Source organism: Triticum urartu, chromosome 3A (assembly GCF_056163025.1).
Source record: "Triticum urartu cultivar PI428250 chromosome 3A, HENAU_Tu73, whole genome shotgun sequence".
Classification (NCBI taxonomy): Eukaryota; Viridiplantae; Streptophyta; class Magnoliopsida; order Poales; family Poaceae; genus Triticum; species Triticum urartu.
In genome coordinates this window covers 661,716,178-661,735,838 of record NC_141875.1, presented here as the reverse complement: position 1 = coordinate 661,735,838, position 19,661 = coordinate 661,716,178, and the positions used below count along the sequence as shown (strand labels likewise).

Sequence of the window (19,661 nt, the reverse complement as noted above, 5' to 3'; positions counted from 1 at the left end):
AGCGGATGCGATGCATGATTCCGCATGCACGGCCTCGTGCGTGGCCGATCGTAGCAAGTAGGAGTAGCATGATAATAGTACTGCCACCAGCAGGCGATTAAACTAGTCGGGGGGTAACATGGTGGCCACCACGACGTGCCGGAGAAAAGCTAATTGTGAGAAAATGGCATATTGGCATGGACGGGACGAGAAGGAATCGCTCGGGTTTGCGCCGGAGAAGACAAGAAAGAAAGAAGCGAGAGTGGGTACGTAAACGTAGTAGAGAAAGCGGGACGGAGAGACCCCGGGCGGCGTCGGTTGATTCCGTCGCACGCCAACACCTGCCCCCTCTCACCTTTCTTTTCTTTTCCGCCACCCCTCTAGAGTCTAGCCAGCCGGCCGGCCTCTACATACTAGACCCTCTCTCTCGCAGTCCCGTGCTGTGTGCGTCGCGCGTTCAACCCAGACTACCCAGTCTTTTCTGGGGCGGCATCGGCGAGAGGAGTTGTATATTTCCCACTGGCTGGCTCGTCACCTTGACCTCATCGCCGCGCCATCGCCCCAATCGGCCTCCGCCGCCCGCCCCATCCCTTTGTCTTCTCGCCGTCGTCATCATCCCGCTCCATCTCCTCTCCTCGCTGCTGCGGCCTTCCGGGTCCTGCCTGCGACCGCGAGGGCTTGAGAGGGACGGTCCAACGCACGCCGACAGGGACCCGGAGACGAGGAGGGCTAGCAATAGCAAGCACCACCGACCTGGCTGCAAGCTGAGCAAGCAAACCAGGGCCGGCCTCGCTCAATTGGTCGCTGCTCCCTCCAGCTTGCGCCCTGAGCAGCGGCCGTCTTCATTCGCGCCGGTGACTGAGGTGGTCAAGAAGGGAGGTCGAGGGAGGGGTCGCCGGCCGCCTGCCATCCCGGGCCGGAGCACCGCGCCGGCGAGAGAGACAAATGGGGGCGGGGACCAGGCCGTCCGCGATAGCTGCGGCGGCTCTGCTCGCCGTCGCCGCCTGCTGCGCGGCGCTCCTCGTCGCGGCCGCGCCGCCGCAAAGCCACCAGCCGCAGCAGCACAAGCACGTCAGGATCTCAGGTACGCCCTCCCATCTCCGCCTTCTTCCATTCCTGTGCCTTAGCCAAATCCCCCCGTCCCTCAGAGCCGACGCCGCGCAACGGATACCGAAATTGGCCCCGCCGAGATTCAGATTTCCCCCGCTCCGGCGCCGCCGCCGCCGCCGCCGCCGCAGAACGCAATGCCGCGGCCAGCTGGCCGCCTGGCTGCCGAATCCGCATCAAAATTGAGCAGGGCTCCCAGCTAGCTAGCTGCATCTGTCCCTCCAACCGACGCTTCCATCCAATTCTTGCTCCGCTGTATCTGCATTCCTCCGTCCTCCGGTTCCAACTAGTCATTCGCACCCGGCCTGCTGCAGGAGCAGCCCGCCCATGTTGCCGCTCCCCGGGATCAATAATGCACGCCTCCTGCATTGCCAATGCGCCGGCGAGCGATCCAGCCGCCGTGCGACTCGCCGGCCGGCCGGTACCAGACAGGCAGGCACACACAGTAATCAAGGACTGTACCAGCAACCAAGTACCAGCAGTAACAGCCACCAATTCTCGAAGCAATCCATGGTCGGTAGGTGAATTCAGTACCACCGAATTCATTCCCTCTCCGACGCTACACACATCAGTACACCGCATTGCATCAAATCGTTCTCGAGACGCCATGATCATGCCGTGCCCGCATCCACCACGAGTGGGATCTCGGCCCCATTGCCCCCCTTCCGCACCATCCCCCCGGCGGGCCACAGCTCCCGTAATGGCGCTGCCTCGCCGCTTCGGGAATCAAGCGTGCCGGATGCCATTATTAGCATTTCTTGCGAGGAGCACCACCGGCGGGGCTGTACCTAACCCGCACAGCCTGCTCCATCGGACGCAGATTTGGTGGACGCAAAGATCCGGAGACGATGATTTTATAAAAGTAGCGGCTGAATTCAGCGCCGGCCGGTCGTCCACTCACTCCGCTGATGGATGGATATCATGTCACTGATTCCCTTGGCTGTTTTTCTTTTCCTCCCGTTGAAACCTGACGTGCTAACAACCGCCGCATTGGTTATTAAAAATGGGGATAAAATTAGGAGGTTACCATTGTTTTCATCAAAGTTTAAAACTGCCTGATAGGGATTGATCTTTGTAGCATCTGAGCAGATCGCATGGTTGGTGAGCTGCTGATCGCAACGGCTCGGCCATTTCGCACCAACTGCTGCTCATCTGTTCATAACATAAGTGGCGATTTTGTTATGCACAAATTTGAGCACTCCATGCACGATTATCCATCCATCATTTTCTCCTCAGAATCGAACTGTAGTTCTATAAATACTGAAACTAGTTCTACAGAAGTGTCATCTCTGTACTCCACATTTTGAGACAGTTTGAAGTAAACCGATCATATATGCTCAAAACATAAATGTTGCTTCAGGGAACGCCGGCGACGTGCTGGAGGACGACCCGGTGGGGAAGCTCAAGGTGTTCATCTACGAGATGCCGAGGAAGTACAACCATTACCTGCTCGAGAAGGACAACCGGTGCCTCTACCACATGTTCGCGGCGGAGATCTTCATGCACCAGTTCCTGCTGGCGAGCGCGGTGCGGACCATGAACCCGGAGGAGGCCGACTGGTTCTACACCCCGGTGTACGTGACGTGCGACCTGACGCAGCAGGGCTTCCCGCTGCCGTTCCGGGCTCCCCGGATCATGCGGAGCGCCATCCAGTACATCGCGGCGACATGGCCGTACTGGAACCGGACCGAGGGGGCCGACCACTTCTTCCTCGCTCCCCATGATTTCGGGGCGTGCTTCCACTATCAGGTACACCACTGACATGAATGCTGCCACTTACTACTGGGCTTCAACAGAATTTTTTGTCTGAATGAACAACATACTGAAGAATGAAACACAAATGATTTGTGTTTTTTCATTCAGGAGGAGAGGGCTATCGAGAGGGGGATCCTGCCGCTGCTCCGGCGCGCGACGCTGGTGCAGACGTTCGGGCAGAGGAACCATGTGTGCATGCAGGAGGGGTCCATAACCATTCCTCCCTACGCCAACCCGCAGAAGATGCAGGCTCACCTCATCTCCCCCGGCACCCCCCGGTCCATCTTCGCCTACTTCCGCGGCCTCTTCTACGACATGGGCAACGACCCCGAGGGCGGCTACTACGCCAGGTAATGGATTGCCACCATTGGCGGACATGTAGATCGACAGACGATGCAAGTTGAGATGCTAACGGCGGTGTGGATGATGATGGACGATGAAATGCAGGGGCGCGCGGGCGTCGGTGTGGGAGAACTTCAAGGACAACCCGCTGTTCGACATGTCGTCGGAGCACCCGTCGACGTACTACGAGGACATGCAGCGGGCCATCTTCTGCCTGTGCCCGCTGGGGTGGGCGCCGTGGAGCCCGCGGCTGGTGGAGGCGGTGGTGTTCGGGTGCATCCCGGTGATCATCGCCGACGACATCGTCCTCCCCTTCGCGGACGCCATCCCGTGGGAGCAGATCAGCGTGTTCGTGGCGGAGGCGGACGTGCCGCGGCTCGACTCCATCCTGGCGTCGGTGGCGCCCGAGGACGTGCTCCGGAAGCAGCGCCTGCTGGCCAGCCCGGCCATGAAGCAGGCCGTGCTCTTCCACCAGCCGGCCAGGCCCGGCGACGCCTTCGACCAGGTGCTCAACGGGCTCGCCCGCAAGCTGCCGCACCGGGAGGGCGCGTTCCTCAAGCCCGGCCAGAAGGTGCTCGACTGGAACGCCGGCCTCGACAGCGACCTCAAGCCGTGGTAGCGTGTGTAGAAGATCGTCGGAGCGCTTGCGTAGCCTCGTCGTGTACATTTTTGTTCTTCAGAGTTCAGAAGACCTCACGCCCTGTTCTTTTTTCCGTTCGTTTCGTTTCGTTCTTTCTTTCTTTTTTACCACGGCCACTTTTGAGTGTACGCAGCAGCCAGCAGCAGTGATAGAGATGTGATGAGAAGCAGCGCGGCGTCAACTTTCTTTGTAGTGTGTAGTATGGTTGTGCAAACAAATTCCCTTTTATAGCCGCCGTCTGCTACGCTAACGAACTTGACAGTGCTGACTGAAGTCAAAAACAGAGAAGAAACAGAGATGGCAGTTTCCATCTGAGTTGTGACGCACACGAAGCAGCGAATTCATCAGGGGGGGGGGGGGGGGGGGGGGGGGATGATGCAGGTTTCACACAAAGCATCACATTCTCCAACAGACTGTTAACTTAAGCTGTTACTCAAGAACAGATCCTGATACAAGATATCGGGGAGATGTCGGGTGCAACATGTGAGCGTACAAAGCCTGAGACAAACAATCGGAGAGCTGAAAGGCATAAACCAGATTCAGATATCGTTTTGTTTGAATGATTCTTCGATAAACAAGAATCTGAATTGAGTCTGAAGCGACAACAAGATACTGCAGTGAAGTGAAAGGCTTTGTTGTTGTACGTGTTTGCATGCATACCTACCTGAACTATGGGGCCAAAACCTTTGCAAACTACGCCCTCTGTTCCAAATTACTCGTTGCAGAAATGTATATATCTAGAACTAAAATATATCAGAACGGAAGGAGTACAAACACACCTTCAAGCCAATCCTTAGATTTACCCTAATTTATCAAGGGCTCACACCAAACATCAGATCTGTAATAACATTTGAAACATTGAATTGGGGGGGCTTTCTCACAAGGAGAAAACACCCTCTAAAAATTAGGGTATGCTGCTCAGTGTGGCGTGCACACGGTATTCTTTAGTAAAAGGCGAAAGAATAGTTCGCCTTGTGCTCACCACGCAGCTGCGTGCCTCTCCCCACTCGCACCCCGCCCTCCTATATAGGCGAGCGCTCTGCCCCCTCCCGCTCAGCCAGGCGAGGTGGGACTAAAAACGCCGGCTGCTTTCTCCTATACTGACTGCTTCTCCGAAAGAATGCTCAACCCGCCCGCAGGCTGCTGTTCCCAAAGGCCGGCCCAGAAGGTGCCCGGCTGCAACGCCGGCCTCGATAGCGACCTCAGGCCGGCCGGTCGCGTATAAATTGTGTTCAAAATGTATAGTTGCGCATAAAAAAAATTCCAGACCTGCACATGCTCGTTTGTTTTCCTCCGGCCACTTTTCAGCCAGAACACCGTGCACATCATCAGTACGCTCGTTTGGGCTGTCGGTAGGGGTGGGTGATAACCTGATCCGTGAGCGAGTTGCTTCATCAGATCAAGTCACCGTGCCCCTCTGCTTTGAGAGAAGCCGCCGTGACGATTTTGACCAACGGAAGCAATCACAAGTCAGAGGGAGAGAGGGTGTGGACTTTCTTTTTTACGGCTAGCATCGTCGCCGTGTGGCGTGGTCGGTCGGTCGGTCGCCAAAGGGGCAACTGGCCCTTGGGATGGGGTCAAAGCTTCAGGCTCGCGCCCTAAAACATCATGACCGGACGCGTACTTAGTACTTTAACTCTGACAGATCAGCGCGTGTTTGCGGCCCGTCGGGCGGAGCGAAAATGGGCGGTCCAGACGGAGGCCAGTGGCAAAAATTGTTTTCTCAGCTGTGATGAACCCCGAATGTCATGGGTTGGTTGATGCTGATTTCTGATCACCAATATCAATATTTGTTGTGCAGAGTAGTGGTACGGGAAGGAACCGCGAACGCATCAGAATTCAGAAACGCCCCGATCCGATTATTCTCGCCGGTAGGTGTGCCCGCGAGGGACCCCGATGCAGGCAAATTTGATAATTTTAACCTGTGAATGAAATCATTTCACAAAATAAACTGCTTTTAAAAAAAATCCACTCAGCTGATCTTTTTGATCGACGTCCGATACGAAGGCGCTACGCTACACTGTGTAGCGCCTGACTAACAGACACTGCACGCCTAGCCAGCTCGCACCTGGGTGATTCGAAAATTACTGAGTCAGTATGCAGCGTCCGAGAGCTATACAGTGTGGCGCCTAGCGTCTAGGCGTTGCATTACTGGTTGCTTCATTTTGTAGTGGTAAATAACGCAACCATTAATGCAACGTCTAGAGGCTAGGCGCTGCATATTGACTTAGTAATTTTTAGGCAGTCCGGGGTGCGACATTGGACAGATGTGTAACACCTGTCAGTCAGACGTTACACAATGTAGTGTGGTGCCTTCGTATCGAGCGTAACTCAAAAAGGTCAACTGAGTAAAAAAATTAAAAACAGTTCATTTTGTGAAATGATTTTATCCACAAGTCAAAATTGTTAAATTTGCCCCCCGATGGATGAGAGGGACTCGAGTCTGCACGTAAAAGTAGCGTGGCTGCGGTAGGCAATAGCCGCCACCCTGCGTCTGCGTGTGCGTGGCGTTGCCTGTGTGTAATGTAATCCGGCGGCTAGGTGCGACGCACCTGACTGACGGGGCAAACAAAGCTGCCGCAGCTGCTTCGTGGACTTTTCCTGCGTCCAAGGGCCGGCTGCCACCAGGGACGGGACGACCGCACGCATGTCTCAATACGACGAGTACCAGGGACCTGCCTGAACTTAGGAACGTCGTGTCAAATTTAGGAATGATGGATGGCATTTTTTGGGCCCGGATAAGGCTAATTTTGGGGTCAGCCTTAACATCGCCAACAACCCCATCATAAACGCCACCAACCCACCATTTGTGTTCCATTGACAGCCTGCTTTTTTCGCTCCATGTAGTAGGGCTACAACTAGCATTTTAGCACTGATTTTGCTTTTATGATTTTGAGGATGATTTAGCCGTATTATTCGTAGCTCTACATGTATACTGTTGGTCGGTCTAAATCACAATCCGCCCTAATTCATTTGTTCGTGACACCTTTCGATGTTGAAAGAGAGACAACTTCAACTCGACATCATCTTCCACTAGAAAGAGGAGGATCCGCTTATCTGGAGCACAAACACATGGTACGACCTAGGCCCTAGGGAGAGATCCACGATTCTTGTCATAAAAAAAAGGTGAAAGCAGTGGCGTCGTATGCAATTGAAATAGAACGAAATTCACAATGCTGGATATTTCTGGGATGTCTAAACTACTTTTTCAACCAAGTCATTTCTCTGTGCTACCTATCATTGTTGATAAGAAGCCAACACCTATTTCACGTCGTTTTCAAGGAGAAAGTGGACAAAATCAACTACGACTCTCGCATGCTTCACGAGACACGACGCTATTCGTTAACCAGTCGATGTTTTTGTTCTCTTTTTATGAACAAATTTACAATCGCTAGTCTTATCCTTTTCTTTATTTTGGAGGGAGGGGGGGGGGGGGTCCTTAGTTTTATCTCAAAGTTCAAAACAAAAGGTTACAATTCATCCAAGCCATTTATTCTCTCCTTGTATGTAGGGCTGCATATACTTTTAGCCTCTTTTGCATTTTCACACCAATTTCATATGATTTTGCACAAGTATTTCGGAGGTCTAAACCGCAATCCACCACCCTGATTTATTTGTCCGTGGCCTATCGTCGTTGAAAGAGAGACGACTTCAACTCGACATCTTTTCAACAAGAAAAGAGGTGGACCTACTCAATTGGCCCACATAACATGGCGTTTGCTACCGAAATCCATGCACAAAATATTTGCTACCGAAAACACAACAAAGCCAATGTGTCGTATGCGTCCGAAACAGAAAGAAATTCACAACATTGTATATTTCTTGAAGATCTAAACTACTTTTGAACCAAGGCGTTCCTCCGTGCTACCGATCATACTCTAGGCAACTCCAACCTAACGTCGTCGTTGTCAAGAAGAAAGTGGACAAATTCAACTACATCTCACGCATGTTTTGCGGGACACGACACTATTCATTAGCCTTTTTTCCTTTTTACGGACAAATTTAGCATCTTTGGTTTTATCTTGAAGGTAAAAATTGACTATGATTCACCCAAAGCCATTTCTTCGTGGCATCCCTCGTTGTCGATGGGGAGCCAACCACAACACATCGTCGCTCTCAAGGGGAAAGCAGCTAATTCGATCCCCTGCCTCCAACTGCAGCCTATCGCCATTTTCTAGAACGAAGGCGCAAGAAAGTGATGGACTTGATTCGATTCCCTTCGCATGAAGAAAAACCACGTCAATGTTCATTAGCCAGCAGATCTTCGTTGCTCTTCGCTACTGGATCGGAGCAGTACACGTTGCTTGCTAGCTTGGCCTCTGGCCTCCTCAATCCTCACAAGTGGTGGTGCCAAGGAGAGGCAAAGGGGCAATATGCCACTGCAAGGCATCTCCGCGACCGGATCATGGCATGGCACGTTCACATGCCCCCGCGTACACACCCCCACCGGCGCACGGCTGCTCCGCCCCTTCACCAGCCCACGGCACGCCACAAATACCGGAAACCACAAGGGCCCAATCGTAAAACGGCATTGGAAATGGCGCATCTATTTATTGACGGTGACAAGGACCAGCGGCAGGGACAAGGAAGGAGGGAGAGAGAGATCCCCGCTCCGCTAAACCTCGCAACAACCCCCGTGGGCGACCAGCCAGCCGTCCCCCTCACCATTCACCAACCCCTCCGAGAGTCGGAAGCAGAGCCGCGATCGATGGCCGGCACCGTGCCCAAGCTCGCCGCCCCGAGGCCGGCGGCCGCGGGGCCGCTCCCCTCGCAGCCCCTCCGCTCCGCCGCGCTCGCCTCCGCCCCCTCCGCCCGCCGCTTCCGCGTCTCCCTCGCCGCCCGCGCCAGGAGCCCCGTCATGTGAGAAATTATACATACCATCCGCTCCTCCTTCTCTCACTGGTTGATTAGATTCGTGAATTCGCTGGGGCGAGCTGCTGCTGCGGCGCCGTGGGAAGGCGACTGGCTGACTGGGGTTGCGTCGCCGGCGAGGTTCGGTCAGATCAGAGCGGCCGGGCCGTGATTTGGGACGAGTTTTTTTTATCTTAATTCACGCTTTCGCAGTTCGAATTGCGGTGGGTGGGTGGCTTGGATCGCAGCGCTGATGCTCCGCCGCCGCATAGTCTAGATCGTGCGTGACCCCGGCCCCGCTCGGCGCCTTGTGAGGCGGATCCGCGGTGCCCTCGAGGTCCTTCCAGGGAGGCCTGGGCGGCCATCCGATGGGGGATGGACCGCCGGGATCGAGTGGTCTCGCGATCCGTCTCGGTCAACTCGGCCGAGATGGCCCGTGTTGCCGTGCGCGGATTCGTCGCTACGTGGTTGACGGCGATGTATCCTATGCGAGCGCGCCGCCGGGTTGGTTGGTTGGGCTATACGCCAGAGCAGGCCGTCGCTTCTGGATTCTTCCTGCTTGATTGATTGATAGGGATAAGCGTAGCCTCCCGTTTTTCCATCTGTTTCTGGTAATCTTCCTGCTTGATTGATAGGGATAAGCTTGGTATACTACACTAAGTTGCCAACATGCATGGAAAGTTCGCTAACATTTTACAGTGCTCATAAATCATGATCATGAATAGAAAGTTCCTTTTGCCAAAAGAAAACGAAGAACAAAAAGTTCATTTTGTTTGTATCATATATGTATGCGATGCGGCAACCATTTGGATGTGACGTTAATTCTTGCCTTCATGAAATGGAATTTCCAGTGCGATGGCTTCCGCCAAGGAGGGGAACGGCGCCGTGACGAAGAGGACCACGCTCCATGACCTCTATGAGCAACAGGGTCAGTCCCCGTGGTACGACAACCTCTGCCGGCCTGTCACCGATTTGCTGCCCTACATCGCCAACGGTGTCCGTGGAGTCACCAGCAACCCAACGGTAATCACCATTCACCATTTTATTTTTCTTATATGCTGTATATGGATTGCTCAGGTGTGATGTGTCTGCAATGTTCCCTGCTGACTTGTGTCCCCAACAATATGCAGATTTTCCAGAAAGCCATCTCTTCATCAAACGCGTATGACGGTCAGTTCAAGGAGCTTATATCGGCTGGGAAGGATGCAGAGAGCGCTTACTGGGAACTCGTCATAAAGGACATCCAAGACGCGTGCAAACTGTTTGAGCCCATCTACGACGAGACCGATGGGGCTGATGGTTACGTTTCAGTGGAGGTGTCTCCTAGGCTGGCAAATGACACCCAAGGAACCGTCGAAGCTGCGAAGTGGTTACACAAAGTGGTCAACCGCCCCAATGTGTACATCAAGATCCCAGCTACTGCAGAATGCGTTCCTTCTATCAAGGAAGTCATTGCTAATGGCATCAGCGTCAATGTCACTGTAAGTGCTGAGCTCTGGCTTTGTCGTCATTATCTTGTACTCCCTCCGTTCCAAAATAGATGACCCAACTTTGTACTAACTTTGTACTTGAGTCGTCTATTTTGAAACGGAGGGAGTATCTCCTTAGTTACCAACGTATCATGTGTGCTTTTTTCCCCACTGGATCGCTTACGATATTGTTTAGTGTAAACTTTGTTGTGCTTGTTATATACTTTGATGCTAAACCTATTGATCACAAGTTTATTGATGTCGCTGCAGCTTATCTTCTCCGTTGCAAGATACGAGGCTGTGATTGATGCTTACCTCGACGGGCTTGAGGCTTCTGGTTTGAGCGACTTATCCCGAGTGACCAGTGTAGCATCCTTCTTTGTCAGCCGAGTTGACAGTCTGATCGACAAAATGCTTGAGAAGATTGGAACACCGGAGGCTCTTGCCCTGAGGGGAAAGGTAGAGACAATTTGGAGTTAGCTGTCACCTAGTAGCAGAACTTTCTAAATTATCACAATCAAGTTTTGACTAACAACCACCCTCTGTTCTCTCAGGCTGCCGTAGCACAAGCAAAGATAGCAAATCAGCTTTACCTGAAGAAATTCTCTGGCCCGAGGTGGGAGGCTTTGGTGAAGAAGGGAGCCAAGAAGCAGAGGTTGTTGTGGGCATCCACCAGCGTGAAGAACCCGGCTTACTTGGACACTCTTTACGTCGATCCTCTCATCGGACCTGACACCGTGAGTTTCAACAGCAAGTTCCTTTCATCTTGTTCATGGGGATCATAATCACCGACTTGTCATTTTTTACATATTCAGAACTTTTAAGCGCATCCTAACTTGCTCGCCACCCTTTGCACATTCAGGTCTCTACGATGCCCGACCAAGCTCTGGACGCGTTCATCGACCACGGCACAGTCGCTAGGACAATCGACGCTAACGTGTCAGAAGCCGAGGGCATATACAGTGCCCTGGAGAAGCTGGGCATCGACTGGGAAGAGGTTGGCAAGCAGCTGGAGCACGAGGGGGTGAGCTCCTTCAAGGGTAGCTTCGACAGCCTGCTCACGAGCTTGGAGGAGAAGGGCAACGCCCTCAAGACCGCCGCCAACCTGTAGGCGCTAAAATTATTGGATAGAATGGTTTGGTACCGGCGCTGGCCATCAAACGATACCCAATAAAAATGCCAGCTTGCTGGCTCTCTCCTTCCATTTGGAAATGAAATGCTACCAGTTTTCTGGTTGAGCTTCTCTGTATTCTAGGCGCACCTGGCTGTCATTGTGTAACTGAGGCTTGTTGCTTGCAACTGCTATTCGTTTTCTGATCAATTGTTTTTGAGCAAGTGAGCCATATTTGTGTATCTTTGGGAAATGCATTTCTCCTTGCTGTTGTTATTCGTACTTTCTACAAGATTATGAGAATTTTGGCAACTTAGCTCAGTAATGTTTTGGAATATGTCAGACCCATGTTCTGTTTTCATTAACCGACACTTTGATCCGACTAAAGAATAACAGTTAGAGGCCAAACTAATCTTTCTGCCATTTGAAGGACTACGGTAGGAACTACTCCCTCCGTCCGAAAAGCTTGTCTCTCAAATGGATGTATCTAGCATCAAGTTAATGCTAGATGACTACGGTAGGAACTACTCCCTCCGTCCGAAAAGCTTGTCTCTCAAATGGATGTATCTAGCATCAAGTTAATGCTAGATGACTACGGTAGGAACTACTCCCTCCGTCCGAAAAGCTTGTCTCTCAAATGGATGTATCTAGCATCAAGTTAATGCTAGATACATTGATTTGAGAGATAAGCTTGGGACAAGCTTTTTCGGATGGAGGGAGTATGTGAGTGCTCAAAATTGTCCTTATACAGCTCACATTGATGAAGATCATATATTTTGGGGCGAACTTTTGAAACTTCAAGCAGATCGTGACCGTTTTTTTGCCTGTTTTCTGTCAATTAACTGAGCAATTCTCCTATGCTTAATTGATGGACGTGACAAATCTTTTTGCCTCCGTTTTGGAAGAAGTAAGTTGCGCCCGCAACTATTACTGTCTAAGCGTTGGTCTGTCGAAGTCCTCTACTTGGCTTGAAAGGAGGCGGGAGGTAGACAGAGACTAGAAGCTTACACAGATTGATAAAGTATTTCTTTTACTTTTAGATGTATATACTCTTAAACACATGACACCTTGGGCACACTTGATTCGGACAGTGGTGAATGTGAAGTAGGCTATTGTCACGGCAATAATGAGCCAATGTAGTACTCCCTCCGTTCTCAAATATAAATCTTTTTAAAGATTCCAACAAATAACTACATACGGAGCAAAATGAATGAATATTTGCTGTGCTTCACGCCCTCACGAGGACCCATTAGCTTGAACAAAAACTTTTAAAGTACTCCCTCCGGTCGGGAATATAAGTCAGGTACATGATTTTAGGTCGTCAATTTGACTACTGAAACATGTGTAATATGCCAAAAAGAACTCTGTCTAGAAAATCATTCGACGACAAATCTAAAGATTTTTTTTTGGCATACCACATGTTTCACTAGCCAATCGAAAACCTAAGACCCACGCCTGGCTTATATTCCCATCTGGAGCGAGTAGTACTATCAAATTCCACCGCTGAAATAGTCATTTCACAATATACAGGAAATATCCAGCACGGCATTTTGGTAGGCTGACTTGAGTACACATAAGAAGTTGATCCCGAGAACGAGATAGGTTTTCGACAGCAAAGAACTAGGGTATTATTTACAGACTCTCCAGCATCCCATGCTGTAGATACTTTTTCCCGCTCTTCCCGATGCGACCAGCATGGAAGTATCTCTCAGGGGCTCTCGCAGAACTCCATTTCCTGCAATCCCAGCAGATTATGGGAGCTGTCAGGCATGCAGAGATAATGCATTTCTTAGTAGGAATATAAAGTCTGGAGCACGAAATCTCCTACCTTCCCACAAATTGGGCAGGTGTCACTTCTCTCCATCCACTCATAAATACAACTTAGATGGAAATGGTGGGAGCATTTAGTTATGATCTGTGGATTCTCCGGGGTGTACTCTACACGATGAGCAAGCAGTGAGAAAATGTTCACAGACACCATAACATGGCCTCTGTATTCAGATAAAAACACATGCGAACAAACCTTCCAGACAAGTAGGGCAGACATCTTCGTCGTCTGAAGTGATGACGGCATAACTGCTGTTATATGCTCTTCCAGAAAGACTCTTAGTCGATTCAGAACGACGCACCTTATGTTCACCATCAGGATCAGTGCTGCTCCTTTTCTTTTGAGCAGCTAAATGCTCGACACCAGAGCTGCTGCCATTTCGTCTAAGACCTGGGGACTCTTCATGCGTGAGGTTAATAGACTTTTCACGCCTTGATACCAGTCCCTCTCTTTGCACTCGGGCATATCTAGGGTCAATGTCATATGGGGGTGGTCTAGAAACAAGGTGAAAAGTTTCAGACAGCGAACTCTCAGTTATATTAGTACTTGGATTAGTGGATGCCAATGGCGCAGCTCCTTGAGCTGGGTTGCTTGGCCTAGAGTCGAGCCTCTGGAATGCTGCAGTATACTACATGGACCAAAGAGGAATACTGGAGTCAGAATAAGCATTCAGTATGAAAATAAATGTACTATAACATGAAAAATCATTGAAAATGAAATATGCCACACATGCTCTATATTTGTTTGTGATTTCTCTAATTCTCTTTGCAATGAATCTGCCCAGACAATGTGCATACACCATAAAGCATGTAAATGTGGTTGAACACAATCAAAAGATAAATACTTATGCAAGATCAAGAACAGGTCAGTGGTCTCTCTAGTCTCTACCATCTTTTGCCTTCCATAAATGTTGTGTACCGACCATTGTACAGTTCGCCATTGGTGTTATATTTTTGTCCAACAAACATCAGCGGCACCAAATGTGCCATCTAAAATACTCCTCCATATAAGCTAGCATATTATGCTATTTGCCATAAAATAGCATGTACTCAACATAGCAGTGGCAATTTGGATAATTAGATCAGCATGCTACCATAAGAAGATGTATGATAAATTGGAAACCAGAAGATTAAATGTACATGTATAACCATATGTGGTTGCATTTTGCATACTGGAAAATTCATATAGTAAGAGGTAACATTACCCCCCCAAACATGTTGTGAAACAAATGCCTTAGGGATATGCATTGTCTATAGACAGGATTATTTGGATGAACATATTCCTCAAAATCGTCTGTGGAAAGGCAGCAGCAAAATCCTCCCATGATTCACTGGAAATAGCAACGATCAGAAGTATTAACTCAATATGGAAATGTAGACTATGCAGACAAACTTAAGTGTGATCAAGTAAATACAACCATTAACTGTTTGGTACATGAATGAAAATAAAAAAGATTGGAAGGCCGGAGCTCCCATTTCAACCCAAAGCTAGGCGGAGTAATGCAGCACATAAATGCGCATTGTTGAGGAAAGTAGGGAATGGAGAGAACAGTTGGTCATAGATGCCAGCACCCGTAAAGATCAGTGAATCAGCGCAATAAACGTAAACTGAAGGCACGAGTCCTAGATGCCAGCCAAGGGATAAGATTTGCCACCAATAACCAAAATCATTGGCAGGACAGAGTGTGAAATTCATAGACGGGCAATGGTCAAAGAGCACTCTTGTTAGTTGCAAGTGACTGGTCTGCACATTCATTTACAGGGTAGTAAGCGCAGATCAAGCCTCTGATGTTGTTCAGATGCACATCCACCACAGGTATGGTGAGCAACATACCACATTGGAATGTGTTCCTCTAAAAACCCGGCCTGCGTCGAGGACAAGAAACGTCTCATTGCCAGTTTCATCAATTTGATTCCACGGAAAATACTCTCCACCCAGGACGTTCGTCGCCTGCAATGGAACTACGGCTTCAGACAAATCGAACCAACCGGCTACTAGCAAGGGAGCTGCGGGTAAGGAGGAGGGCGCGTAGCGCGACGCATCGACGCCATCCTCCTCACGAACTCGCGGCCCATCGGAGGACGAGCTGATCCACATCTCGGCCGGCCGGCCGGCCGGCAGGCGACCGAATCCGCACCGGCACCCGTTGGTTACCCGGATCGCATTCCGCGGCAGGAGAAGACGGAGCGAGGTGGGTACAGGGAGGCACGGGGACGCTCCTGGTCCGAGGACGTGGCAGCGACGGCAAGAAGGCACCGACGGACGGGATGGGGGGTGAGACGGGATGCGTGGAGGAGCTCACCTCTCATGCGCCGGCGACGAGGCAGGCGGCGGCGGGAAGGGGTCGATGCTTCGTTGAGAGGGCCGGCGGCGATGGTGACCGTCCAGGGACGGCCGGATTGGAGAGCGGCTAGGAGAATCTGCGGAGTTTGGGGAAGGAGGCGAGGTGGGGAGAAGGAAAGGAGGAGGAGGAGGGTTGGTGCGCGTGTGTTGGACTTCACTCCCCTCGTGTGGGGTGGGCTGTCGTTGCGAGGTCAGTCAGTCCCCAGTCCAAGTTGGTAAATATTCTAGTGAGGTTTTGCCTACTTTTGTTTCCATTTTGTCAAATGCTTCGGTTCTAAGAACCATAACATAAAATTGGAATGTTATGCAGGAATTGGAAACACAAGAATCTATAATAAAACTTGTTCGGTGTTGCCATTCATCATCAACCAGTTGCTTGAAAATCGCAATCGCGCCGATCAATTTTTCACAAAAGAGACGCAACACCTGAGTCGGAGCCGTTAACGACGCGGCCACAAGCGGAGGCGAGTCGGAGGTTTGACTGTGTGGTTGGGAGGGGGGCTTTTAACTCTGACCATAGCTTGGATTGGACGAAGTCCGAATTGGAGACGGAAGTGACATTGCATCCCCGATGAAGGATCAGACGGGAACTCGTTGGAGGTGAGGCAGGAGACGGGTTGGGAGGGAGAAGGAAGAAATCATGGCTCGTATTTTTGTTGGGTAGAAGGAAGAAGATGGACAATATGAGGGGGAGGGGGTGGTTGGAGGAAGAAGAGGACAATCTGGTCACTCGTTTTTAATCCAACGACTCGCAACGAATTGACTGATGCAAAAGGAAAAGGGCAGAGAAGTGTTCTAGTGGCCTACCAAAAATGCGGTTTTTTTTTTCTATAGGCAGTTCCATAGTCATCACAAAACAAAAGACCCTTAATTTATCAAAGTGTTCGTTAAATACATATCTGATGATATTTAAAAAAAATATAAGCATACTACTTGGAGCTGCATTGGAGGTACATTTTCTCGCAAGAGTTTATACTAGTTCCATGGATTTTCGGCCAATGTCGGAGTGCGTTATAAGATTTGCAATGTTAGTTTTGTATGTTTATGGTGCCGACTCGACTGTGAATGCATTAGCTTGTGTTGCATAACCAAGCAAATACGGCATGAGCATATAATTATTTTGCACATCTGAGATAATTACTGAAATTTTTAGACACTAGCTCCCCATTGTTGTTTGCTGGTTTTTTCTTGGACCTAGCCCAAAGTGGCTAGGTTGTATGTATATTATGTACAATCTTTCTTTTATTTAATTGAATATACAATGGGAGCCTCTCCTGCTGTTTCGGGGTTAAAAATAATAATTGAGCATATATATAATAATGAGATGTTTGACGCTACAAGAATGAACAACAATTTGTTAGGGCAACTCCAATGCGGACCACCAAAACGGACCTCACCAAATGTTGGGGCAACTCCAATGCCAATCACGGCAACGGACATCACCAAATGTTAGGGCAACTTGGCAGTGATAGGGGTGGAGGCATCCAACCACAACCACCAAATCTTTGCTCTCGGTTTTGGTCTATACCCGAAGTACTCAAAATATTCAAAGATAAATAGCACAATTCTTATGCAGCTGAAAGATAAATATTACAACAACAATTCTGTTAGGACCGAGAGTATATCAACCAGAGGGGGGTGAATGGGAGATTCAAAAGTTCTTTCAAATGTTTTGAACAGATCACAAACACAACAACGGAAATAAGGTACGAAGGAAAAACAGTTCAATCAAGCATGATATTGACGACCATGTTTATCGGTGTAGCAAACAATTATAGCACAGACCTGCAATAACACGGGTTTAATCACTATGATAGTAATGCTGTAGGTAATCACATGAAGTAGCATGAGGTAAAACATGATGGCCGTCATTGTATCAAAATTCCCGGAGTGGCGTACTTGCTATACACTATGCCTAATTGTTTCTCCACGAGAATGGGAAGTTGCATTATGTTGCACAGGAAGGAGATGTGGCTTTTGACCAAGAAGGGCCAGGATCTGGACAAGTAGATGAAGAAGAACTCGCCCCCGACAAAGAGGAAGAGCAGCTCCAACAAGACTACACCACTTACGCAGACCTTAACAACCTTCATGTTTCTATTGATAATATGAGCAACCTCGTGTCGTCCCTGAGGAGCACGTCCGCCTACATAAACGTGAAATTCTCCAACTAGAGCCAAGAGTAGGCTCCTGACCAACCGACACAATGATCTCGCCGGCTTGGGCTTGCAAGAGCCTAAGCTTGGGGGAGGTTATCACCACTTCTACATCAAGATGTGGCGGTAAATGAATAAATTGTAATGAGGTTGTACTTAAGCTCAAGGAGCTTGAAAGTTGGTATGTTCCAACACTTTGCTTTTTATTTTATTTGATTTTGACCTTGCGATTTTTCGGTTGCAAGTTAGTTTTCAACCCCCCCCCCCCAAATAGAATAAGCTTTGCGTTGCTCTTGTCCTTATTTAGCCCCTTGGAGTTTATTTACATTTTGTTATCACATGAGTTGATCTATGCTAGGACAACGAGGAATGCAAGAGTAAGGAAGAGAAGTGTGTAAATTCGCAACGTGAAGGTATGTCCTACGACGACCACCGTCTTTTGCTCTTGGATACTTAGAGTAGATGTAGTAGTAGTATGTGTAATATGTGTGGATGGGAGTGAGTCTTGATAGTTGATACAAAGGTTTTGCTCCAATAGCTGAAATAATTTTGTAGCCTTTGTTTTCATTAGTTTAGACAACTAAGACTTGTCGTGGGACTATTTTGAAAATAAAATGAAATTAACCAAGTACAACTTTGCACAAAAGAAAGTCTTTCAAGACTTGGGAGTTGAGAAATTGTAGGGAAGTGATGTTTAAACATGCTCAACCCCATGCTGTTAATTTTAATGGACTTGATAGAACTTGTGGATTAAATTTTTTAGAGGAACTTAGCTGATAGGTGGGTGAGATTATGCCAAAAATCTGTGTAGTATATCTCAACATGGTGTTACAGCCTCTGGCTGGTTCCATGGCCTTTGCTACTATATGCGCATTTACGTGTGTAAATGTGGCTTTGTCACCCTTCTTGATCTTATGTTGAGGACTCCGCTGGCCAATGAACGATCCACCAAGCGTGGTAGCTTGGATTTCGACTATGAGTTTGTTACCGTATGTAGTGATAACACTACAAACAAATATTATTTGGCTTTCTCTTGAGTGGGTGTGTGTGTGTGTGTGGTAAATAAAGGGGACTGATCAAAAGAGCTAGAAAGAGACATTATTGCTAAAGGTCCATAGTTCCCAAACATTAAGCCACAACGAAAACCTATGCATGATCATTATTTGGCATAATTGTTGGGAAACGTTGCATGGACAACAAAAAAATTCTACGCACACGCAATGATCTATCCATGGAGATACATAGTAACGAGGGGAGAGTGTGTCTGCATATCCTTGTAGACCATAAGCGGAAGCGTTTGAAAACGTGGTTGATGTAGTCGAACTTCTTCTAGCTCCGACCGATCAAGTACCGAACGCACGACACCTCCGAGTTCTGCACACGTTCAGCTCAGTAACGTCCCTCGCCTTCTTGATCCAGCAAGACGTCGAGGTAGTAGATGAGTTCCGTCAGCACGACGGCGTAGTTGTTGACACCAGATTTTGGCATGGTCACGAATCCGGGTTCGTATGCACAAGTTAGAGGCAACACTTCACGGGCCGGCCCTGAGTGAGAAAGTATTCGGCCTTTTCCGGCTGAATGAAACCTTGCCGGGGTAAAACTTGCCGATGTGAGGGCTTGCCGGCGGAGAAGCTTGCCGGTGTGAAATCTTGCCGAGGGAGAAACCTTGCCGAGGAGGAACTCTTGCCGGGGTAGAAACCTTGCCGAGCTAGGGAGGAACCCTTGCCGGTGTAAAAACCTTGCCGGGGTGAAACCTTGTCGGTGCGGAAAGCTTACCCGGGTGGAAGGCCTGCCGGGGTGGAGGTTGTGATAGTCAAGCCGACGAGAAGTTGAAGATGGGCTCAGAAGCTAATTCAGATGATCTTGGATGGAGAAATTTCCTACACGGAAGTTGTGCGTCTCATCGAAACGATCGATTTTGATATAAAGATCGTCTCAATCCGAGATCGTATGCAAAAGTTAGAGCCCGCACAGCGAGACCCTCCAAAGAGCAAAATGTGACGCCTGGAACCAGACACATATATGGGTGTGTCTGATGAGCTGCGTGAGTAATTATCTGTTTTGCGCGAGCGATTTGACC

At 49.4% G+C, this 19,661-nt stretch overlaps 3 protein-coding genes and 1 non-coding gene across 4 annotated transcripts; 2 read left to right on the top strand and 2 right to left on the bottom strand.

Moving 5' to 3' along the window:
* The first annotated feature begins 354 nt into the window (after window positions 1–354).
* Window positions 355–4,053, top strand: LOC125545826 (putative glucuronosyltransferase Os01g0926400). The gene is made up of 4 exons (XM_048709864.2): window positions 355–1,063; window positions 2,447–2,835; window positions 2,950–3,191; window positions 3,289–4,053. The coding sequence occupies exons 1-4, from the start codon at window positions 925–927 to the stop codon at window positions 3,800–3,802; spliced, it is 1,284 nt and encodes a 427-aa protein (XP_048565821.1). The 5' UTR covers window positions 355–924; the 3' UTR covers window positions 3,803–4,053.
* Window positions 4,054–4,694: 641 nt separating this feature from the next.
* Window positions 4,695–4,814, bottom strand: LOC125549804 (U5 spliceosomal RNA). Its single transcript, XR_015600066.1, has one exon. It is a non-coding gene; the product is annotated as a U5 spliceosomal RNA (small nuclear RNA).
* A 3,574-nt stretch (window positions 4,815–8,388) lies between these two features.
* Window positions 8,389–11,530, top strand: TRA2 (Aldolase-type TIM barrel family protein). The gene is made up of 6 exons (XM_048709863.2): window positions 8,389–8,683; window positions 9,526–9,697; window positions 9,805–10,155; window positions 10,414–10,602; window positions 10,698–10,880; window positions 11,006–11,530. Exons 1-6 carry the CDS (start codon window positions 8,532–8,534, stop codon window positions 11,252–11,254), a joined length of 1,296 nt encoding a protein of 431 aa, XP_048565820.1. The 5' UTR covers window positions 8,389–8,531; the 3' UTR covers window positions 11,255–11,530.
* A 1,212-nt stretch (window positions 11,531–12,742) lies between these two features.
* On the bottom strand, window positions 12,743–15,622 carry LOC125545824 (E3 ubiquitin-protein ligase At3g02290). Its single transcript, XM_048709862.2, has 5 exons — window positions 15,385–15,622; window positions 14,287–14,412; window positions 13,278–13,710; window positions 13,083–13,192; window positions 12,743–12,989 (listed from the first exon to the last, which is right to left on the bottom strand). The coding sequence occupies exons 2-5, from the start codon at window positions 14,404–14,406 to the stop codon at window positions 12,963–12,965; spliced, it is 690 nt and encodes a 229-aa protein (XP_048565819.1). The 5' UTR covers window positions 14,407–14,412; window positions 15,385–15,622; the 3' UTR covers window positions 12,743–12,962.
* Between the last annotated feature and the right edge of the window lie 4,039 nt (window positions 15,623–19,661).